Here is a 13,904-nt window from a genome sequence, read left to right as displayed (position 1 = left end):
GATAAAACACCACTGTAAAAAATAAATAAAATGAAGAACTGAGTTTCCTATAACAAATTAGAGAGACAAGGTGGGTGAGGGAATGTCTTTTATTGGACCAACTTGTGATGGTGAAAGAACCTTTTGAGCCTTCACCCACCTTGTCTCTCTAATATCCTGGGACCAACATTGCAAAATATAACATGTTATTTTTTTAAATTATAAATTATTTGACTCTAGAACCTGAACTGGATAGGTCAATATTTTGAGAATTTGTGAAAGAAAAAAAAATTATTCCTGAACTGAAGTTCTGACTTAAAGGGACACTGGTTAACAAAAAGTATGGACTTGATTCTACCCTATCACCCCAGTTTTACACTTGTGTAATGCCACTGACATCCATGGATTTACATTACCATAACGGATAGAGAATCAAGCGTATTCAGACACATTTTCCCTTACCTACAGTATGTTAGTAATTCCTGGGATTATCATAATTGAAAGCTGAAAATCTACTTTACTTTTCACTATTTCCCCAGTTTATTTACTTTTTGCTCTTGAAAATAGACTAGTCAGTCTATTATTTTCAGTCACTCTATGACCTGTACACAGAAAATTAGGCCTGAGAAGAGCCCTCCGTCTAATCTATCTGCCCTTTCCCAAGGGCCTGTCACAGTAGGATCAAGGTGCTATATGCTGGGGAAAGGAGGGAGAGGTTGGAAGGGAAATCCATTCTCTGGCCTACGTTGGCTATAATCATGAGTTGTTAATTTTGAGTGCAGTGTTTGATTGTCTTTGATTCTTTGGGGACCAGAGAAGAGGTGTATCTGGAGATGGTGAGGATAGGACCCTCCGTGGTCTCATTTGGCTCAAATCTGCTGTTGAGAAGGCCATACCTAATGCTCCATGGTAGTCTGCTGGATGACCGCAGCTGCTGCAGAGAGACCTGGAAAGTGAGGTAGTCTTGAAGATCTCATGCCCGTTCCCCAAAGGCTTTGTAAAAGAATACCAGAACTTTGGAGTGGTTCCAGTAAGGAAGGGGAAGCCAGTGCAGGCCGCAGAGCATGCTGGTTAGCTCGCCCCCACCCTAAGCAGACAGGACACTAGAGTGTGTATGCATGTACCAGTGTTATTTGACTCCTAGCCCTACTGAGGAATTTGTTCAGCATGGCACTACAGGCCTTCCCCAGGGCCTTGGTGAATTAATGAAGTGTGACAATAGCGCGCCTGGTTCAGGAAGAAACAAACAGCTCCTCTCAGAACCACTGCATCCTGATTTGGGGCAGAGCACTAGTAGGCCAGGTCTGCAATACAAACTCATGCTGGCATAGCTGTCTGTCAGAAGCATGAAGAGGTGTGATCCTAGACTGACACAGCTGTGCCGGCAGAAGCCCCTAGTGTAGACATGGTTATATTGGCAAAATTGCACTCTTACCGGTATAATTTATTTTGCTTAGGGGAACTGGGATAAACTGCATCCACACTAGGAGGGCTTTGCCAGCGTATTATACCAGTATAGACATACTAACAAAGCCTTTAGGTTTTGGCTGTAACCTCTCGGGTGGCTTATCTCACGAGGAATCATCTCCTTTGCAGTTTGGCTTATTGGCCATTCTCTGTCCCTGGGGAAGCAGGTCTGCCACTCTTAAATCCTCCGCTCTCTGGATTATCATTGTAGCATCCTTTAGGTACACTGGTTTCCTGACTGGTCAAGCACCAAACTCCTCATGTTCGTCTCTAGGTCCTGCACAGTTTCATGTTGCTAGAAGCAGTCTCTGTGTGGAGATAAAGTGCTGGAACATGATCCTCTCAGTGCTCCGTTGATCATGACGCCAGTTTAGCTCAAGTATGGGCTTGAAGTTAAAAGTATTTAAGTGCTTTGCTGAATCAGGGCCTGTGATGTTACCAGTCTGTGTCCTGGGTATCCCATTCTATTACAGGTTCATGCTGTTGTGGTCCACAACAACTGTGTTCAGTATGTGTAGGATAATGGCAACAGTGATAAAGTGCATTTCTTCCCCACTCTTAAGCACTGGTGGCCACTAGCCCTTTAATGTCTTGGTGTGAGAAGTTCAGCTCCTTCCCCCGTGGTTCTAGTCAGACAATATTCTGAGGTCCTTTTTGTCCAGCTCTGTCTATTCAGGTGCAAGTGTAAAAGATGGCATAATACCAAAGAGTATGCAATAATCCAGTGTCCTGGCCAACATTCACTTTTTTCCTCTGCCTTTGTCTCCTACCTCAGAATGTGGAATATTTGTCACCTTTGTATCTAACTCACTGCTTTGGGACAGCTAGAGGGTGAAAACAGATACTGTATATGAAGACCAAATTAACATTCAGTCCGGATAGAACATAGAGGGCTTCAGTACATGAGAAAGCCTATCTGCCCTTTGGATGTCAGTCTTATCACTCCAGAAACCATGGTGTGAATTTCTGACCTAGTATATAATCAGCTGCTTTAATCTCTACAGAGATATTACCTGATCATGACTGGGAGAATCTCGAGTCCAAAGAGGGGTGGTGCTCAAGATAGTACCTCTTAATGTGGTCTACCCTATGGAAAAAGTTTGAGAGCCCCAGTCCTAGCGCACACTTCCTGTATGTGAAACACAAGCATCAACACTAGTTTCTTTTTTTCTCTCCTCTTTCTACCCCCCTCCCCCCAGCATTGGAGTGGATGGATTTGGTCAGCCAGCTGGTACTCCTGGCCGCCCTGCGACTGCGTATGGATACCGTCCTGATGAATCTTTCTACTACGGCTATGGTACCCGATAGAGCATCCCTCTGCATACGTTAGGGTGCTGACTTCCTGCTCCATTAGAAACCAGTTGTATGTAGCTGACTTTAGAGCACTCCCTGGTAATGCATGGTTATACTGGAATGGGTCTGCGTGATATGTATCCTTTGGTATGTGTTAGCTCTAGATAAACCTAACCCTTTCTGGTTCTAGGATTTCAAACAAAGACTGTATTCACCCCTCAGTTTCTCTCTTTATTATAATTTTTGTACAGTGTTTGCCATGTGACTTGAAAGCAAGTATTGAAAAGCTACTAGACTGGAAAGTAAACATTACATTATGTATATTAAGCAAGTAATTTAATTTCTATTAAAAAGAAAAACCATTCAGTCAGTGCTGATGAATGCTTGAGCTCCACGTTTCTCTCTGGTTCATGGGGGATTTTTGTAATTGCCTCTTGTAGAGCATTTTAAGTGATGTACATGTACTGTTGAAGTACTTGAGTAAGCCTCCCACAGGAAGAGCCTAGTGCCTGGCATCCAATAGCTATACCCTAGAACACTGTTGCAGAAATACAGCACTGTATTCAAACATCCCAACAGCACACAGCCCAGAGGGTATGGCGCTTTACAGCTGTAACATTGGAGGGTAGATGCAGATTCAATCATCTTGAGCTTGAAACAATTTTCAAACAGTTACAGCAGGGGTGGGCAAACTTTTTGGCCAGAAGGCCACATCTGGGTGGGCAAATTGCATGCAGGGCCATGATTGTAGGGCTGGGGTTGGGGTGCAGGAGGGAGTGCGGCATGTGGGAGGGGGCTCAGGGCAGGGGATTGGGATGCAGGAAGGGTGCGGGGTGTGGCAGGGGGCTCCGGGCAGGGGGTTGAGGTGCAGGAGGAGTGTGAGGTGCGGGCTCCGGCCCAGCACCACTTACCTTAGCAGCTCCAGGGTGGCAGCAGGGCTAAGGCAGGCTCCTTGCCTGCCGTGGCCTTGCACCGCTCCCAGAAGCGGCCAGCACCATGTCCCTGCGGCCCCTGGGGCGGGGGGGCAAAGGTCTCCATGCACGGCCCTCACCTGCAGGTACCTCTTCCGAAGCTCCCATTGGCCACAGTTCCCCATTCCCGGCCAGTGGGAACTGCAGGGGGGGAGGGAGTGCCTGCTGCTTCCGGGAGTGGCACAGGGCCCAGTCCAGGGCAGGCAGGAAGCCTGCCTTAGCCCTGTGGCGCCATGGAGGTGTCAATCCCACAGGCCGGATCCAGCCCACGGGCCATAGTTTGCCCACCCTTGATTTACAGCCTACCACAGTTACAGTAAGAGCCACAATTAGAAACCATGCTTAAAAAGAATGCTTTAACGTTCTAACAGAGTTCCTCTAGCCTTTGTGTATGAGGCCATGCAGTGTTAGAACAACATATGCTGTAGCTAACTATGGACCTAAGCTAGAGCATGATTTTTAAGCTGCCCAACCCAATTTTGCCCCATCCCAAAACCTGAGAACCACCCCATTAGCTCACAAGCACAGACTGTGAACTGTTGACTAGCAGTTACAAGGCCAAGAGGTTCTCCACTTGAAACTAACATACTTGCAGTGATACCATTGTTTTCCTGGGCCCAGATTTTTAAAGCTATTTAAATGTTGCTGCACTCAGTGTTGCAACACCTAACTGATATAGAAGCTCAAGTCTCATTTTTAAAAGTGATTGAATAGGATTTAGGCTTGTAAGTGCCTAAATCCCTTTTGAAAATGAGACTCAAGCTTCTAAATCATTAGGCATTGCAGTGATGAGCACAGCAACACCTAAATACCTTTAAAAATCTAGGCCCTAGTCTAGGGTGAGTGCAGCATTGTTTGGGCTAGCAGGAATCCTATAATAGATTCCCTGTCCCCAGTGGGTGTAGGAGAGCATGCTACCAGCTCAGTGGTTTGAGCATTGGCCTACTAAACCCAGGGCTGTGAGTTCAATCCTTGCGAGGGCCATTTAGGGAGCTGGGGCAAAAATCTTTCCAGGGATTGGTCCTGCTCTGAGCAGAGGGTTGGACTAGATGACCTTCTGAGGTCCTTTCCACCCCTGATATTCTATTAAATCTATGTCAGACTGACGGTGAAGAGAGGGCCCGAAGAGCTCATTTTCCAAAACAAGATATACTTCAAAATCCTTTTTTTTAAAAGTGGCTGTTTGATTTACAGAATTTTTTTTCAATCTCATCCCTTTTGATTTATTGGGATCCAAGGCCTGTATTATTAAATTCACTCACCTAAGACCAATGTATATGCCAAAAGAAAGATTTCAAAGGCGCAAAGGAAAGTTAGGGAGTTGGGCATCTAACTGCCATGTGTACCTCTGAAAATCTCTCCTAAAATATGACATTGCCTGAAAAACCCTGTGTGATCTTTCAAAACTTCATGTGGTCAGTTACAGTTAGTCAAGCTACACATAGCATTCTGTGCATCCGTGGGTGAGAGAGAATGGTAGGGACTTTAAAAACAGCCACAATACCAAACCAGATTTCCTCCCAGATGCTGCCTCAAACGCTATTCTTGGAGATGGGACAGTTACTAGCATTGCTGCTGCTACAACTAAAACCCCTTTTTAATCCTCCAAATCTGGTGTACGTTTCTAAAGCGACCTTTAACAAATCTATTAAACTCGTGATGCCTTTTTGTTCCCAATACTGCCCCATTCTAGATCTGTCCTACTGATCTGAGCCTATGTTTGTGTGCACAGAGGCCATGCCACATCTGCCTGCCATATCTCAGATGTAGACATAGTTACAGCTGCGAGGGAAACTCCTGGAACTGCACACACCCGAGCTTTTCATTTGGAGAACTCTGCATTCACATCTGTTATTTTAAAAGATCTTCAGAGAACTAGCATTAAATTTTTCAAAGCCGTTGTCCTCCTTTTTGAATTTGCTTTGAAAGCAGTTAAGAGTGGGTTCTTAAAGGCTCCGCACAGTACTAGGGAAACTAAAACTGCATTTAATTGGGAGTTTCAGGTTAACAAGGACTATAGCTAGGCCTGGCGTATGTTGTGTGCCTGTAATTGTACTACATCTGATCAGTCCCAAAATAAATAGGAATGGAAAATCTCTGGCTGCATTTTAATATCAAATATTGGAAATTTTATGAGAAAAGAATGAAAACTAAATGTTCACAGCTTGGCTAAGAGCAACTAAGGGAAGGGAATCATTATCCACAAGCAGAGCTTGGTAAAAACTCGCCTGAGGACTGAGCTTGCTAGCCAGGATGAAAAACAGCTATGCTGCTATGTTCACCAAGGCAGGGGTGTCAAAATCATTCTGGGGAGAGAGACAAAATCTCTTTTTAATTATGGTCTCTGGGCCATGTAAAAATGCATGAGTGCATATGTTCTCAACCCACAGCAGATCAACCATGGAGGTCAGTGGGAGATTTGGGAGTCTGGCCTATAAACTAACTTTTTAGTTATTCTCATTATTTACTGTGTTCAGTCCCTTCGAGGCATATTCTGCATCAACTGGAGGAAAATTCTGCTCCCCATTAGGAGCCTTGCTATTTCTGCCCTTTGTTGTTCTTGCTTTCTCATCCTCCTTTCTCTTTCTCTCCCTCTTCCCTGGCTTTAGGTTGCTCCTCCTTCCTTCCCAGTGTTTCTTTCCCTGTAATATCTTCCAATTTGGGGTCAATTCCTACCCCATTCCACTGCTAAATTAAACAAAGATAAAGTGTCTAAAGTCTCATTAGTGCAGAGTTAACACTACAGTGAGATTAATAGTAGGCAAAGAAGATCACATCTCTGAGACAGTGTTTCAAGCTCTCTGCAGACACAGACAATACTGTACAAGTAACATTGGGTTTGCAGTTGGACAATTTTCTTCAGAACCCTGAAAGCAAGAAACTTTATTTTTAATAATGAAAGCTGAGATTCTGCTGATCCTGAATATGCCATGTGGGCTACAAACAGTCTGTGCAACCTGTGGTTTGTATGTCTGATACCTCTGCACTAAAGCCACAACCCCAGCCGTGTAAAGAAATAAACCAGTTGTGTGCTTATCATGATGTAGTGTATTTAATTGCAGTGTGTTATCAATCAGCTTCCTATTTAACACTTCTTCCATCTCCCTTGCGTTTGGTTTATTTGTATTATGCTAGTACCTGGGAGACCCAGTCATGGCCCTCAAAATAATAAGTGCTTGATAAACACAGAACAAAAACACTGACTCTGCCCCAAAGAGCTTACAATCTACCTTCTTGCTCTGCTTGGCTCTGCCCTACTTCTTGTTCATTGTGTCTCTCTTCCTACGTTTGATTTTCAGGGTCTTCTCTTTTCTTTCTTCTTATTCTGCAAGGTCTTTTCCCCTGTCTGCCCTGTTTTCTCTCTCACACCTCTCCCAACTTAAAGCTCCATGTTGAAAGCCTGGTCCAAAGACTCTAAAAGCTTGGCTACACTTGCGAGTTAGTGCGCAATAAAGGAGCCCAGGGCGCACTAGCTCACTACCTGTCCACACTGGCAAGGCACGTAGAGCGCTCTGACTCCTTGACTACAGCGCTCCTGGTAATCCACCTCGGCAAGTGGAATAACGTTTGCTGCACGCCTGCTGAAGCGCTGCAGCGCCAGTGTGGATGACCTATCCTGTTAATGTGCTCTGATCGGCCTCTAGAAGTGTCCCACAATGCCTGTGCTAGCCACTCTGGTCATCACTTTGAACTTTACTGCCCTGCCCTCAGGTGACCAACTGTCAGACCCGCCCTTTAAATTCTCTGGGAATTTTGAAAATCCCCTTCCTGTTTGCTCAACCAGGTGTGGAATGATCTCAGCAAATCTTTTCAGGTGACCATGCCTCCATGCGCCAGGCAATCCCCAGTATGGAGCAACGGCAAGGTGCTGGACCTCATCGGTGTTTGGGGGGGGAAGCTGTCCAGTCCCAGCTGCGCTCCAGCCGTAGGAATTACGATACCTTTGGGCAGATATCAAGGGACATGATGGAAAGGGGCCATGACCGGGACGCACTGCAGTGCAGGGTTAAAGTGAAGGAGCTGTGGAATGCCTACCGCAAAGCCTACGAGGCAAACAACCGCTCTGGTGCTGCCCCCGCAACCTGCCATTTCTACAAAGAGCTGGACGCGATACTTGAGGGTGACCCCACCTCCACTCCGAGCTCCACCATGGACACTTCAGAGTCCAGTTCAACAAGGCAGGAGGAGGAGGAGGAGCAAAGCGGCAGCGAGGGTGCTGAGGAGGTGGAAGACACCCCAGAATCCCTAGATGCATGCAGCCAGGAGCTGTTCTCAAACCAGGAGGAAGGTAGCCAGTTGCGGCGGCCAGTGCTTGGGGAAAGACAAACACCAGAGGAGGTTCCCGGTAAGCGGCTTTTATTTTTGGAAGGAAGTTATTCGGTGCGGGCTCTTGGGGCGAGGAGGGTTAGGGCTGCATGCATGCCTAGGTGCGGAATAGGGCGTTGATGTGCTCTCTCACAACGCGGTAATCAGCCTCAGTGATCTCTTCAAAGGTCTCATCCAGACCCTTGTGCAGGCTTGTTGGGGCAGGGGGACCATTGCTGCACACAGGCAAGCTGCATATGGGCCAGGGCGGAAGCTGCATTGCAGTAGAAGACCCTCCCTTGCTTCCCAGGTCACCCTCAGCAGTGAGATCTTCCAGGACGAACTCCTATGGAAAATGTAGGGACAGTGTTCAGTATAGGCCCCCCCTGCTGCTGTTGGCTCTCCCCAAGGCACAGAAACCCAGAGGACAGTATGACCGTGAAACAATCAGTCACGCTTGACCCTGTGCTTACTCACCATTTTAGGGCTCCTATGGGTTTATGTGCGCTCGCTTTGGGACGGGCAAATTATGCTATGGTGTAGACTGTGCTTGCCCTTAAGTACGAGGGAATCATTGCTCTATCTGGTGTGAACAATGCTGCCTTTGTTAAGTGTTGCATTTTGCCTTTACAGATGCAACCTTGAGATCTCACCCGTCCGTGTTATCACTGCCCAAAAGACTCCAAAGAATCAGAAAGTGGCCACGTAGAAGCAAGGAAGACATGTTGCATGAAATAATGCAGCATTCAAGTAATGAAAATCAGAAAGTGCAGGAGTGGTGGGAGAGTGAAAGGAGGATCTGTCAGCAGCACGAGGAGCGCTGGCACAAAAGTGCGGTGCTCCAGCAGAAAAGCACAGATCGGCTGATAAGCATAATGGAGCGCCAAGCAGACTCTATCCAGGCGCTCGTAGCCATGCAGGCGGAGCACCACCGCGTCTTCTTTCCCGCCCCCCCCTCCCCCTGCAGCCCTTGTCCCAAAACTCTTTCCCTTGTGCCCCCATGTCACCTCCAACCCACTTTCCCCAACATCTGGGTTCTTACCACCACCAGCTGCCTCCAACACCTGTAGCTTCACCACTCAGCCCTGAAAACTACGACCCTTACCCACTGCACTCAACCCCCATCACTATGCAGTATAGTCATCCTGAAGTGCAGCACTCATTGCACAGCACTCCGGACAGGACATATGCAAATCTGTGATTGTACCGTTCCCCACCCCACCCCCTTGCCCTTTCTGTTTCCCAAGCAGTTATGTTTCTTTTCAATACATGAATTTTCTTTTCAATAAATGGATTTTTTGGCTTTGAAAACATTTTTATTATTATTGCATAAAGTAAAAGATACCTTAGCCCAGGAAAGAAAGAGGCACTGCAAGTCAGCACAGCAAACACAGATTCCTACTAACATTGGAACCACTGCACTTCACTCCTGTGCAGGGCACCAGACATTACTGGTGGCTTTCAGCCTCAAATTGCTCCCTCAAGGCATCCCTAACCCTTGCAGCCCCATGCTGGGCCCCTCTAATAGCCCTGCTCTCTGGCTGTTCAAATTCCTTCCCCTTCCCTTCACAAATGTTATGGAGGGTACAGCACATGGGGATGCTGTTATCGACCAGGTCCAGCTTCCCATACAGAGAGTGCCAGTGGCCCTTTAAATGGCCAAAAGCACATTCCACAGTCAGGGCCGGCTTTAGGGCAATTCAGCCGATTCCCCAGAATAGGGCCCCACAACATCCCGAAGAAGCTGCCGCTGAAGTCCCACCACAGTCTTCGGCGCCAGTTCAATCGCTGCTGTGGAGGAGGGTCCCTCTGCCGAAATGCCGCCGAAGGCACCGGCAGCCAATTGAGCTGCCGCCGAAGTCCCGTCACTGTCAGCGGCGGCAGCTCAATCATTGCCACTGTCTTCGGCAGCATTTTGGCGGAGGGACCTTTCTCTGTGGCAGCGATTGAGCTGCCGCCGAAGACAGGGGCAGGACTTGGGCAGCAGTTCCTTCGAATCGGGCCCCACGGTGCCTAAAGCCGGCCCTGTCCACAGTCATTCTGCACTGGCTCAGCCTGTTGTTGAACTGCTCCTTGCTGCTGTCAAGGTTCCATGTGTAGGTTTCATGAGCCACGGCATTAAAGAGTAAGTGGGGTCTCCAAGGATCACAATGGGCATTTTGACTTCCCCTACTGTGATCTTCTGGTCTGGAAAAAAAGTCCCAGCTTGCAGCTTCCTCAACAGGCCAGTGTTCCGAAAGATGCGTGCGTCATGCACCTTTCTGGGCATGTCATGTCAATGAAATGCCTACAGTGATCCACAAGCGCTTGGAGAACTGTAGAGAAATACCCCTTCTGATTAACGTACTGGGAGGCTAGGTGGGCTGGTGCCAGAATTGGAATATGCGTGCCATCTATCGCCCCTTCGCAGTTAGGGAAACCCATTTGTGCAAAGCCATCCACAACGTCCTGCTATACGGGGAGGTTTTGGCAAACCAGTGAAGTGCCTGAAACCACTGTGGCTTATTGTTAAAAGCAGCCTATTCAGCAGTCTCAGCTTGACCAAGGCAGGAGGGGAGGGGGGGGTTGAGGTGCCACAGAAAGGGCAGCTTGACCTCACATCCTTCCTGATAAGAATTGTGTTGAAGTTGCTTATACATGCATTTTTAAAGAGCAGGATGTGCCCCAGGAATGTCTGTTGGGATCTCAAGGCTGCAAACTCTGGAAAAACCCACACCTGGTTAATCAATAATCAGAAGGAACCTCTTGCTTGACCATTGAAACTGCTTACTTAAGTTTTCTTTAAGGGACATGTCATTCTATTACTAATATATAAATAAGGGGGAAAAGTTTGAGGTAGTTGGACTCATTTGGGACTCTTTTGGGACTCTCCTTCTGGATACATCTTGCGGTCCCCACCAGCAGACGGAAGATTTGGCCACCGGAAGCCTGCTGCTGTGTCACTCGAGAGCCACACTCAGCTTTGGTAATTATCAAGGGTTGGGGGTGTTTTACTAATCTGTTGCAGGCGTGTGTAAGTGCTTGAGACGCAGTAAAGTTTAGCTTTAAGTGAAAGCACTCTTGTGTTGTCCTGTTTGTGCCAGCCATCTATCGGTCGGACGGCCGTGTCTCACCTGATTTATTTCCTGACACCTCCTCGCACAGAGTAAAAGTTATCAAGAGCTTTGGGTTAAAAGAACCCCTGGTAACCCTGCGCGCTACCCAGAGTCACGGTTCTTCTGAGCAGGATGCGATTAATGGCCCTGTAAACTTGCATCAACACGATTCCAACGGTCGACTTTCCCACTCCAAACTGGTTAGCGACCGATCGGTAGCTGTCTGGAGTTGCCAGCTTCCAGATTGCAATAGCCATCAGCTTCTCCACCATCAGGGCAGCTCTCAATCTCATGTCCTTGAGCCGCAGGGTGGGGGCCAGCTCCTCACACAGTCCCATGAAAGTGGCTTTTCTCATCCTAAAGTTCTGCAGCCACTGCTCGTCATCCCAGACTTGCATGACGATGTGATCCCACCACTCAGTGCTTGTTTCCTGAGCCCAAAAGCGGCATTCCACGGTGGTGGGCATGTCCGTGAATGCCACAAGCAAACTCGTGTCATGCATTACTCGAGTCAATATTGTCGGAGCCCTCATTGTCACTTTGGATCCTAAGGAATAACTTGATTGCCAAACATGACGTGCTGGCGAGACTCGTCAGCAGTTCAGGCTCCATTCCCGCAGACCAAAAGGGAAAACAGAGTGCGCAGTACAAAAAACGTTGAAAGATGGTGCCAAATGTGGACGGAAGCACAGGCAATGCTGGGATGTGAATCGATGCATCACGGGGCATTGGGACAGGACCCAGAATGCCCCGCACCCTCCCCCCCTGCACAAGCCACAGCGCCAGAATGGGAAGAGGCGCTCTGTGGGATAGCTGCCCATAATGCTCCCAATGCCGCTGCAAGTGCCGCAAATGTGGCCACGCCAGTGCACAAGCAACTGTCAGTGTGGACAGACTGCAGCACTTTCCCTACTGCGCTCTCCGAAGGCAGGTTTAACTCACAGCGCTCTACATCTGCAATTGTAGCCATGCCCTAGGTTTTGTCTACACATGAAGTTGTTCCTGATTAACTCCATGTGTGGACACTTATTCCAAAGTGAGTTAATCTAAACAAGAACAAGGCACTCTTATTCTGGAGTAAGAGTGTCTACAGATGGAATTAATCAGGAACAACTCGAGTGTAGAAAAGCACTTGGTTCTAAACCCCTCTGTGCAGGGACTTACCTTTATTAATATCCTTGGAACTGCCTAGGTTACTTGTGGGTGTTATAGACAACACTCGTTCTCTTCTACTTATAGTGTCATCCACCATCCTCTCATATGTGGGACTTGAAGAAATGTTTATGACATAGCCAGAGAATTAAACTGAAATTATCAAAGGAAAATGCCTGGGTGATAAATCAGATTATTATTAAGTTGTTGCTGCTCAACCTTTCTTAATGGGTCTATGTTTTATGGTTTCTGATTAGAGACTTACAAACACTATCACAATATAAATAATGTGATCAGTTTTGAAACTCCCAAACACCTCTGGCTGCTAGAAAGGGAAGAGCATTTTCTCTAACTTTCTACCCAAATCCTCTTGACTGTTGTAGAAGGGGATGAGATATCTGATACTTTACCAGCATCTGTTTTTGGGTCCTAGTCCTGGGTGAGTAGCTCCGTTCCTGCCCATGAAATTTTCCAAGAATCAGTGTAGTAAAACTTGCCTTAAAGCCTGAGTCTGCATGACTGCTCCCCACAGGCCTTCCAGAAGCAGCAGCAAAAGCTGACAGGACCCTGATCCAAGGTTTTCACTGGATCACTTTGGGAAAGCTCTGAACCACAGAAGAGACACTGGAGTGGCTGGCAGTGACTGTGGAAGACTACATTACATTGTCTTGCACTCAGAGCACATTTGGAAGGCTACCTTTGCAAGTATTCAAGTTAGAAACTATTTCAGATGAACACAAAGATTCTGTTGAAATTGTTGGCAGGTAAAAGCTGACAAGGCTTTTCAAATCCTGTCTGTTAATATATTAAGGGGTGTAATCATAACAAGAACATTCTTTAGGGTGAAATAAGGGATTTATGTAAGAAACAGAAATGATTTGAGAACTACACAAATGACCATGGCAGCAGAAATTTACCAAAATGTAACAATAAATGAGAAAAATCAAGCACCCAGCAGGGATGGAGAAGAAGAAATGTAATCGAGAGGGATATCAACTGCACTTCAAGCAGGCACTGCTACACCGAGGGAGAGGGTAAAATGAGGCCCTGCCATGGTAACCCCTCCCCATCACCTCTGGACCTGGGGGGGGGGGCACTACTCATTATCTCCCTCCCCTCAGCCATATGGGATTGGGAAAGAAATGGCAGGGAGGAGCCAGCCAGAGCCTGAAGCTGGCACAGCAGCTGCATAAAGGGACCATGGTTCAAGCAGAGACCAATGGACAGTGCTGTTACCAGACTGCTTTCTGCCATTTTCACAATGAAAGTTCTCGCCCTGTGCCAACGGGTTTTTGCTTCAATCCCTCCCTCACAATCTCCAGCCCTGTGTTTTCCTATCTTCCCAGCTAGCTAATCCCCTCACAATATAACCGCAGGGAAAGGATTTAAATAATAAACACCCACCAATTACAAAACTGACATGATGTTTGCTGCCATCTCATTGTTCACTCAATGTACTTACCTTTTCCTCCACCCTTTGTCTTGTCTATTTAAATTGTAAGCTCTTTGGGGCAGGGACTGTCTTATTCTCTGTGTGTGCGTGCAGTTCCTAGCACAATGGGGTCTTCTTAATGGTTGCCCCCTGGATATTACAGTAATAAATTTGATAAATAAGGGCAAAAGGTGATGCAAACACCTGTAC

The 13,904-nt window shown here is 47.1% G+C and overlaps 2 protein-coding genes across 4 annotated transcripts in view; both read left to right on the top strand.

The window, feature by feature from the left end:
• KIFAP3 (kinesin associated protein 3) overlaps positions 1 to 3,111 on the top strand; it is a 160,103-nt gene extending 156,992 nt beyond the window's left edge. For all 3 annotated transcript variants that reach the window (XM_045027723.1, XM_045027722.1, XM_045027726.1), the window contains exon 20: positions 2,646 to 3,111. In XM_045027723.1, the coding sequence (XP_044883658.1) occupies positions 2,646 to 2,754 (109 nt within the window). In that variant the 3' untranslated portion in view covers positions 2,755 to 3,111. The remainder of the gene's footprint in view (positions 1 to 2,645) is intronic.
• A 1,374-nt stretch (positions 3,112 to 4,485) lies between these two features.
• On the top strand, positions 4,486 to 12,871 carry LOC123376314. Its single transcript, XM_045028239.1, has 3 exons — positions 4,486 to 8,055; positions 8,649 to 8,978; positions 12,795 to 12,871. Exons 1-3 carry the CDS (start codon positions 7,539 to 7,541, stop codon positions 12,869 to 12,871), a joined length of 924 nt encoding a protein of 307 aa, XP_044884174.1. The 5' UTR covers positions 4,486 to 7,538.
• The last annotated feature ends 1,033 nt before the right edge of the window (positions 12,872 to 13,904 follow it).

Source organism: Mauremys mutica, chromosome 8 (genome assembly GCF_020497125.1).
Source record: "Mauremys mutica isolate MM-2020 ecotype Southern chromosome 8, ASM2049712v1, whole genome shotgun sequence".
Classification (NCBI taxonomy): Eukaryota; Metazoa; Chordata; order Testudines; family Geoemydidae; genus Mauremys; species Mauremys mutica.
This window is presented reverse-complemented; position numbering and strand designations above follow the sequence as displayed.